The sequence below is a fragment of the Vicia villosa genome, unplaced genomic scaffold (genome assembly GCF_029867415.1).
Source record: "Vicia villosa cultivar HV-30 ecotype Madison, WI unplaced genomic scaffold, Vvil1.0 ctg.000020F_1_1_5, whole genome shotgun sequence".
NCBI classification, from domain to species: Eukaryota; Viridiplantae; Streptophyta; class Magnoliopsida; order Fabales; family Fabaceae; genus Vicia; species Vicia villosa.
In genome coordinates this window covers 3003-12856 of record NW_026704953.1, presented here as the reverse complement: position 1 = coordinate 12856, position 9854 = coordinate 3003, and the positions used below count along the sequence as shown (strand labels likewise).

Genomic DNA, 9854 nt, shown 5'->3' with positions numbered 1-9854 from the left:
ATAATTAATTAAATTAAAATGAAGAAAAAGGATGAAAATAAATTTAAACCTAGAAATTAAGTTTAAAATATGTACTAAATATTTGTTAATTAATTTTAAAACAAAACTAATTTTTTTTGGAATTTTTGAAATTGATTTGAAATTGATTTAAGTTAATTAAAACATAATTATGCAAATAATTATACAAATAACTAAAACTTAAAGATAAAATTATTCAAAATATGTATAAAATTAGTTTATAATATGTAAACAATATTTAACATAAAGAACAATTTTTTTATGATTTTTTGATTGGTTAGAATAATTAAAAAGCAAATATATAAATATATACTAATTAATTATACAAAATATTGAAATTTTGAAGAAAAATAAAATATTTTTATTTCAGAAAATAATATATTATTTTAGAAGTCTAAAAATATTTTTTGTGTATTTTTTGGATTTTTAAAACTATTTTTAATTAATTTAACAAAGAAATTAAAAATAAAAATAGAAAATAAAAAGGAGCAGTTATCCTGTATGATTGATCTGAGGGTCTATGGCATAGGGAGTGTACTTTGGTGCGTTAGATGAAGAATTAATGGAAATCTATGGCCCAGATGCGTGGGCACATGGTACACATGCGTGGGAGTGATCACGTGGGATCACCAAGACTTTCAACAAGTTAGTTGGGCCCCACCATGCACATGTGGATAGTGAGACTTGTTGACCGGCGAATGAGAAGCGCCAGAAGTGCCACGCGTGCTGGTCAATGTTTCCAACTTACTATTCATCTTCTTCAACCTTTTACCTATGGATTTAGCTGCGGATTTAGCTGCAGCATTACCTGCGGATTTTGCTTCAAATTTCCATGCTTTTGAAAACCTACACAAAACAGCCATGAACAAAAATAAAAGGGACCCAGATCGACTTAAAATCACCTCCTGAACACGATGGTGGTGTTAGTTTTGCTATTTGAGCACTGTAACTATGGATTCGAAGAGATTAAAGTTTGAACATGCATGAACATTCATCAATGGTTTTGAGCAATTTTCACGTGGAAACCAACATGTTAAAGCCCAGACCTGCCCTATAGGACCTCATGAACACATTAGAATGATTAGTTTACATTGAGGTTGATTAAATATAGGAAAACGAAAATTGATCATGTATGAATATGAAGAACACTATGCATGTGTTACGACTCTCATGGGACCACACAAAGAGTTTATTCTTACTTTATATGATCTTAGAAGATGATTGGAATGATTGTTTTGTATTGATATTGATTGGAATATTGAATTTGAAAATTACAAAGTGTATGGAAATTTTGAGAAATTTGATGAGTTTTCTTGCTATACTCTTGCTATATTTCGTGGGTGTCTTTGTTGTTGATGTATTCCACTTCTTTTATAGGCCAAGGGCTGCTTGGAAGTGAAGCTAAGAGCATTGATTGCTTTGTTGAAAGCTTGATTTTTAAATATTAAAAATCTTTGAAAACTTGACCAAGTCTTGCTCTCCTTCAATGCACTTGCCTTGTACTTCATTTGGCTGCAGAAAAATGGAGATTCCTTGATGAGTCATGCTTGGAAGTTAAGCTACCATTTATCCATCCATTTTCCTTTTAATTTTAATCTTAAAATAAGATAAAATCATGCCAAAAATGGATAAAAAAGGTGTGGGCTTAGTCTTGGTCGTGGGAGGCCCATAACATCATGGAAATGATGTTTGAATGCTGAAAACTTGGCCCCATTTGGAAAAAATACATTTTTGAGCAATGTTGGTTTCATGTATTTTCCCAAAATTTAGCCAACTTCAACAAGGTGTAAATCCTTCAATTTTTGTCATATGAAGGAGATCTTGCACTTTTTGGAAACCTCAAAGAGTCCTCTAACCAATGTCTTTGGTCTGTTGTCAAAATGATTTTTGATGCTCCTTGTGTGTCCTTTTGAAAAAAGTGTCTTTTTGTTGACTTTGAAAATGACCTGTAATGTCTTTGATCATATTTTTCAAATGTTGAATCCAATGACCATGGGATCAATGGCATTTGAAAGATAATTGAATTTCCTTCAAAACAAGCTTTGGTTTGAATTTTTTGGATGAAGGATGAGAGAGTTATGATCAGTCAAAGTTGAGTTGACTTTTCAGGCAAAAACCCTAATTTTGAATCTTAGGGTTTTGTTGATTTTTTATCTTTCCTTGATGAATTATGATCATCCAATGATCAAATGATGAATCCTTTGACAAAATATGGACTTTGACAAAAAAATTTATTTTTGACTGTCTGTTGACTTTTTTGGTCAAACGGGTCGTCTGTTGACTGTTTGAGCTGTTGACGGTGCGTCTGAGTGAATTGAAGTTTGAAAATTTGTATGATGGTACTTTGAGATATATGGATGTGTATGAAATCCATTTGAGCTCTCAAAAACTTGTTGCCCCTGTAAAAACAAGAAAAACCCTGATTAGGGACTGTTTGTGTAGGAGACAGTTAAGCGTACCTGATTTTTGTGCAGTGCCGAGTTTCTGCTAATCGCGTGATATTCAGAAGACTTCTAGCACAAAGATCTTGGAATTTTGAATTGTGAAAGATTGATTTGATTGATGGTACAAAACACTGAGAATTGTACTGCCAGCAGTTTGGCTGTCAACTGACTGTTCAGATATTGACGTAGCAGTTAGAGTGAAAAATCAACAGTCAAAGTTAATTTTCTTTTTTGTTGTTTTTGTTTTATGTTTTATGTGAAAAATGAAATTTTATTTACATGACTTGTTAGAAAAAAACATAGACATAATAAATAACTATTATTTACGGTATGCGGGCAAAATTACCGATAATAACCCTGAAAATCATTTAATGCACAGAAATAGGAATATTTGACTGGCAGAAAACACACAAAATATTATCTTAGTAATTAAGCAATATTATGACAGATAGTACAACATTTAATACTGACAGTACAAATATTACATATTATATTGAACAGTACGACGAATAAACGGTACATTTAAGAAATAAGAATCACGGCAGATTTTAAGAATGACGATTGATAACCCATGCTATGAACAATAACATGTAGATGATTGGGAGTGCAACCATTGCAGGTCCACACTCTTCAGGACTATGCAGGCAGAAGAAAGTCATGATCACCGTAGCAATGGTGATGACTGTAAGAAACAGTGTCTCTATCCACTTTGCCATTCTTGTCAGGGAAGAAGAGAAAATAGATAGGAGGTAGGAATTTGAGAGATGAATTAGAATTTGATGTGAGATTTTTATGAGAAAATGAGAGGTATTTATAGAATGGAAAGAAGGATAGAGACGTTGGGGAATGATGTGATTCCGTACAAAAGGAAAATTTGAGTGGAAGTAAGATTTGAAAGAAAGTGGATGATAGTGTTGGGAAAAAGAGAGATTTGATTTTTGAAAAAGAGATTTGAAAATATTTTTGAAAATAATGGAATATAGTACAAAAATTAGTGGGAAACAAAAGATAATAATAATCTACTTGTTACCAGTACAGTCTGAGTTTCCTGATTCTGCGCCTGCAAAAAGATTTAACTCTGTACCAACTGTGTCAGTACTATTTATCTGTAAATAAATAAATAGCATGTGTGAAGTAATAAACAGTATTTGGCGTTTGCGTAAGAATAAATTCAACTGCAAGCCAAATTACTATATAAGAAAAATTCTAAAAACTAAGTGTTTCATATGTTAGGATATTTGTTGAAATAATCCATAATTATATGAGACTCTTAATTTTCAGATTGGAGTTTTCTTGAAAAAAGATGTGGGCAAATTTTGGGGTATAACAGGAGGGCATCAATAGGAAATACATTTAAGATGAATATTTCTGGAACACCTCCAAAGTTTGAAAGATGCTACATGTGTTTTGATGGAACTAAGAAAGCATTGAAGGTTGGATGCAGACCATTCATAGGGTTAGATGGATGTCACCTTAAAAACAAATATGGTGGGATCTTGCTGATTGTTGTTGGTAGGGATGCAAATGACCAATACCTTCCTCTTGCTTTTGGAGTTGTGGAGACTAAAACTATAGACTCTTGGAGTTGGTTTGTTAAGTTACTTCTTGATGATATTGGCCATGAAAACAGGTGGTGCTTTATGTCTGACCAGCAGAAGGTATTTGTACCTTATTCATGTTTCTTTATTTCTGTTAGTACCTCATTACTGTTTCTCTATTTCTAATCTAATGTTAATTGTTTAGGGACTTGTGAATGTATTTGAGGAAGAGTATCCTGAGTTTGAACACAGGTTTTTCCTGAGGCATTTATATGCCAACTTTAAGAAGAAGTATGGAGGTGGTACACTATACAGAGATCTCATCATGGTTGTAGCTAAGGCCACCTATTTTGAAGCACATGAGGAGAAAATGAATCAGATTAAGGAGGTTAGTTTAGATGCTTATGATTGGTTAAATACTATACCCAAACATAAGTGGTGTAAGCATGCATTTCCATTGTACTCTAAGTGTGATGTTCTGATGAACAACCTAAGTGAATCCTTTAATGCAACAATTTTAATGCAAAGAGATAAACCTATTATCACCATGTTTGAGTGGATTAGGAACTATCTCATGGGGAGATTTGCCACTCTTAGGGAGAAAGTAGAAAATTACAAGGGAGAGATCATGTCAAAACCCCTTAGGAGGTTAGATAGGGAGATAGAAAAAAGTGTAAATTGGTTACCAACCTATGCTGGTAGATTAACCTTTCAGGTCACACATGTTATGTTCACAGATAGCTTTGTTGTAGATTTAGCAAAAAAGACTTGTTCTTGTAACTTTTGGGATTTGGTTGGTATCCCTTGTAGACATGCAGTTGCAGCCATAAATAGGAAAGTTGATGATCCCATTAAGTATGTCCACAAATGTTATCATAGGGATACTTATTTGGCATGCTACAATGAAGTTATCACCCCTATTAATGGCCAAAATAAATGGCCAAGGACTACTGACCCAAATATTTTGCCACCTAGTTTTAAGAGAGGTCCAGGTAAACCCAAGAAACTCAGAAGAAGGGAGCCAGATGAGGCTTCTCAAAACAAGTGGCAAAGGACAAATACAAGTCATAGGTGCAAGACTTGCTTTGAATATGGACACACCAAAAGGACTTGTAAGAAAAATAAACAACTAGCATGTGTTGAAGAAGAAGTGCCAACACATGTTTGGTCCATTCTTGCAGAGATACGACACCATACGAACATGACAACCACAAAACTTCCCAACACCAGATTTCACCGAAGCAGTTGACATGATGGAGAGCAGAACAAGAAGGAGATCAAAAGGATGACAAAAACAAGCAAATGAGATGATGGATTTCACGATTTTAGTATATAGGAGATGAGGCAAGAGAAGCAGAAGAATAACGTGAAGAAGAACATAAAAATTGTGAAATTAGGGCAACTGGTGAAATTGGGAATCCCTTTATAAACTAACCTACTCATGCCACGGTGTCATTGCAGAAATAAAAAGAAAAACAAAAATTAATTACACGTAGGCTGCCACATAAGCAACCGTTAGTGGAATCTGACGTCAGGGACTAATTATTGAGACGGAAAATTTTTAAGGGATGAAAAGTTGAAGGAAATTTTTTGAGGGACTAAAAATGAAATTTCAAATATTTAGAGGGACGGAAAACTTATTTAACCCTATTTTTATTCTGGCCCAATATTGATATCTGATGCCCACATCTTCTATCTAAAAGATCTAAAAGATTTGCAACATGATTGCACATTTTTTTCTCTTAATTTGCACATTTTTTTCTCTTAATTTATACCTAATTATAACTTTAGGTATATACAAGTTTCTAACTTAATTTAATGTGTATTTATGTTGAATTTTGTTTATATTAGAAAATAATGTTGTTTTAATGTACAATTTCTATATTATTTTACCATCTAATTGTTATTTATTTATAATTTTTTCAGATTAATGAAGAGAAGTCCTTCATCCCAATTCCCAAATTGATGAAGCTAATGATCTAAACTGAAGAAGTCAAATGTTAATTTTCAATTTCAATTTACTTAATTTAGCATTTAATTTGTATTTGTCTGTTATTATATTTAGTATGAGATTTTGGCCTATTGGTGTAACTTGTAAAAATAAAATAGATATATAATTTGATTGGCCAATATAAAATATATAAAAAACTCTAAAAATTTGTACAAAAAATCAGTAAATATTATTGGACCTAAAAATATAACAGCCCAATAACCCATTAAAACCGCCCATAATCACCCGTCACCCGTTTGGACCCAACCGAAAAAACCGATTCAAATTTTGGGCGGAAATGGGCCCTACTTTTTCAACCGCGGGTTGGACTGGGTGATTGTTTTGGGCCCGAACCCGCCCAACCCGGCCCGTTGTCACATCAAACATTAACACATCATGTCATATTGTCATAACTACATCATCATAGTAGGTCATCTCAACATCAAGATGAAATTTGTCTCAGTGGAACTTCTATAAACGAATGTGCATGTTGAATGAACCAACAAAATCATACTTAACATATTGAGAAAAATTTTGAATCGAGTAAAAGGATAATGTATCAAGGAGCTAATAAGAATGTTGTGGAAATACCATACAATACACCAATTGTAAACACATGATACCTATCTGATGCAACGGTATCACTAGAAACTAACATCAACATCACTTTGAATAGGCCTAACAAATGAGTCCACCGTGGACCAAAACTTGATAACAAAAATCAAATTTCTTAACCAAGTCACCAAAATAGCACAGATAATTGAGTATACTTCAAAACTCAAAGCTGCAAAAAGATTTACCACTAAAGTCCAACTATATCACATTTTTATTAACATATGTACCCTCTTAAGATCATAGAAAGTGTATACTAACTTGGAGTGGAAGATGAAGTACATACATCTATGTATATACCAAATCACAACAACAAATTCAAAGCAAAATTGCGACAGTCCGAGCATTAGATCATGTTTATCAAACAATAAAGTTCGTTCAACTAAGCATGGAATGCAAAGATAACATAATGAGGAACATCATCAAATGATAAACGTTATATATTTTTGGAAAAGATCTTAGCACTGTTTCTTACACCAGTTCCTATCCAACAAAAAATTGGATAATATATAACATTTGTTGCATCTCTTACACCAAAATCGTACTGATGCAACATTACTCTTAATATTAGCCGATCCTACTTAATGTGATAAGGTTTGGTTGTTGTGGTATCAGTGAGTAGATATAAAATCAAGAAAACTATATGCAAGCACGGGGGATCTGCGTGCCATAAGAAGCACCATAAACATGTAAGCACTCATTGTTTAATTTTCTACCTTTACCACTAGGCCACAAATTAATATTCTCCATTGTTATGTTTTGGCATGGTTTATTTGGACTACACTGCAAGCTTGCTGCAACATTTGCATTTCCACTTCCTCTAATATATTTGTAACTCACATTGCTTATTTGTACACTTGAAACCCCTCCCTACACAAAATTATTAGCAAGAGATTAAATTAAGTGGTAAAAAAATATCTAGAGATCTCAAATATAAAAAAAAAGTGAATTAGGTCAAAAAGTGTGATTAGGAGTACAAACCTTTGCATTGCAAGGAGGACTTGGACAATAATTTTGATCAATGATGATGGGATTTTGCACTTTATGCATCACAATATCTTCATAATGAATATTAGAAACATACATAGTTTTTTGCAATATAGAACTCCATGTTTTGATTCTAACACCATTATTTGTACCACTAAATGTACAATTCTTTACAACTATATCATCAACATCTTCTTCGCCATTATTCTTTCCGAGACTTCCAATACTAATTCCATGACCAGGTCCACAAAAAACATTTGAAATCCGAACCCCTCTTGTACCGTAGAGCATAGCAATGCAGTCATCGCCCGTTCCAATATTCACACTCGTGATCGTTATTCCCGTCGACATTGCGATTTTGATCCCGTCCGTGTTAGGGCTATTGAAAGGAGCTATTAACTTTAATTTTGTCAACACCATGTTTTTACATTCATACAATGTGAAATGATTTTGTTTGGAGTTAATCGAACGCATGTGATGGATATAACCATTGGTGACGAATTGAAATGTCATTGTCTAGTAAACAATATAAATGGTTAATATCACAAATATCTCTAATCCCAGTATAAATAGCATTGGAAAAATTGGAAAAATAAAAATAAAAACCTAATCACAAATATAAGTGTCGATTTCATACAAAGAAACGGACACAAACACTCATTTTTCTGAAGTATCGATGCTAAAGAGATTAAATCTATAAAATGAACAACTTACCGCAGGAAGTGCTCGACAATTTCGATTCTTTTGACAATCATTTTTTTCCCAAGCAAATGCTCCTTGACCATCCAATGTGCCACCTCCACCAACATATAAATTGTTAACATATCTAAAACTTATCCAACTATCAGTCTTAAACGAATATATATCACTTGAAGCTTTCAATCTTCCTTCAATTTGAAAGTTCATCCAAGCATTACATGGACCACTGAATATAACTTCATTAAGCATATATGATCCATGTGGAATCAAAACCGTTGATTTTCCTCTCCATCTACATGCATCACTCCATGCTTTCAAAAAGGCCTAACACGTCAAAATCAAATTCATAAGAAAAAATAATAATAATTATGAAATACGGACACTCCAAACACAACACAGAAATACTGACACTATAATTTAAAAAAATAAATAAATTAAAGATTTCAAATGTCAATGTTAATGTCAGACACGAATACAAACAGACTTTTACCTTACTATTGTCGGTTCTATCATCAGAACGTGCACCATAATTCATCACATTGAAAAGTTTGTACTCAATTTTTGCTTCTGCAATACAAACTAGTAAGCAAAATACAAACAAAAAATTTGTGTCCATTTTCTTCTTTCTAGTTTGGTTTTGGATTTTTAAGAATAAGTGTACTAGGTTAATATAAGGAATCAAAGGTATTCAATGTCGTTGATTCACGTAACGTTTTTAAATAATAACCAAGAAGATTACTATGTTGATATTAGGTAAGAAATATTTAATGTTCTTTTTTAGGCAAAATATTAATGTCTTTTTATATTATGGGAAACACTAACAGTATCCATATCAATTATGTTAAAACGTTTTACATAAATAAAAGTCAAAGAGTTACTATATAATATTATGATAATTTATTCTCGAAAACATTTTTAGAAAGAAAACATTGATCAGACACGTCTGATTAATTGACCAAACAAATTAATTTACTTTTTTGTAAAAAAAATTTAACTTGACCAAAAGAAAAAAGAGATTAATTTTGTAGATACGGGGGTTTTTTTTGTTTTATCTTTAAAAAATGAAATTTCCTTTTGTATTTTTAAAAATAAAATTTATAAAATGAATTTTTAAAATATGTATAAAGGCTAATTTTGAAATCTTATAAGATAAACATAATTAAAATTACAATTTTTTAAAAAATTGCATTTCAAAATTTATTTTTTTATAAAAAAGTTATTTTTTTGAAATTTTAATATCTAAAAAATACTTCAATAAAATGATGGAATATCTAAAATAACATATTTTAATAATAGCTATTCAAACCAAATTTTTATTTAAAACTTTTATAAAAAACTTCTTTGTAAATTTGTTTACATACAATCATACTAGTACTTAGACCAGTGCAAGGCACGGGTTAATTATTTAGTTTATTAATAATTTAATCATATAAAAATTATCCAAGGTAAATCATATTATATTTTTAAAAAATATAATTAAAAATATATTGATATAAATATTTTTGATATAAGTTGCTTTTTTAATTTAAAATATAAATTAATTATTTTGATCTTTTATAATATTAT

General features: G+C 31.5%; 1 protein-coding gene across 1 annotated transcript; it reads right to left on the bottom strand.

Moving 5' to 3' along the window:
• Positions 1–7241: 7241 nt before the first annotated feature.
• LOC131621987 (exopolygalacturonase-like) lies at positions 7242–8904 on the bottom strand. The gene is made up of 4 exons (XM_058893043.1): positions 8779–8904; positions 8304–8612; positions 7584–8105; positions 7242–7472 (listed from the first exon to the last, which is right to left on the bottom strand). Exons 1-4 carry the CDS (start codon positions 8902–8904, stop codon positions 7242–7244), a joined length of 1188 nt encoding a protein of 395 aa, XP_058749026.1.
• Positions 8905–9854: the final 950 nt, after the last annotated feature.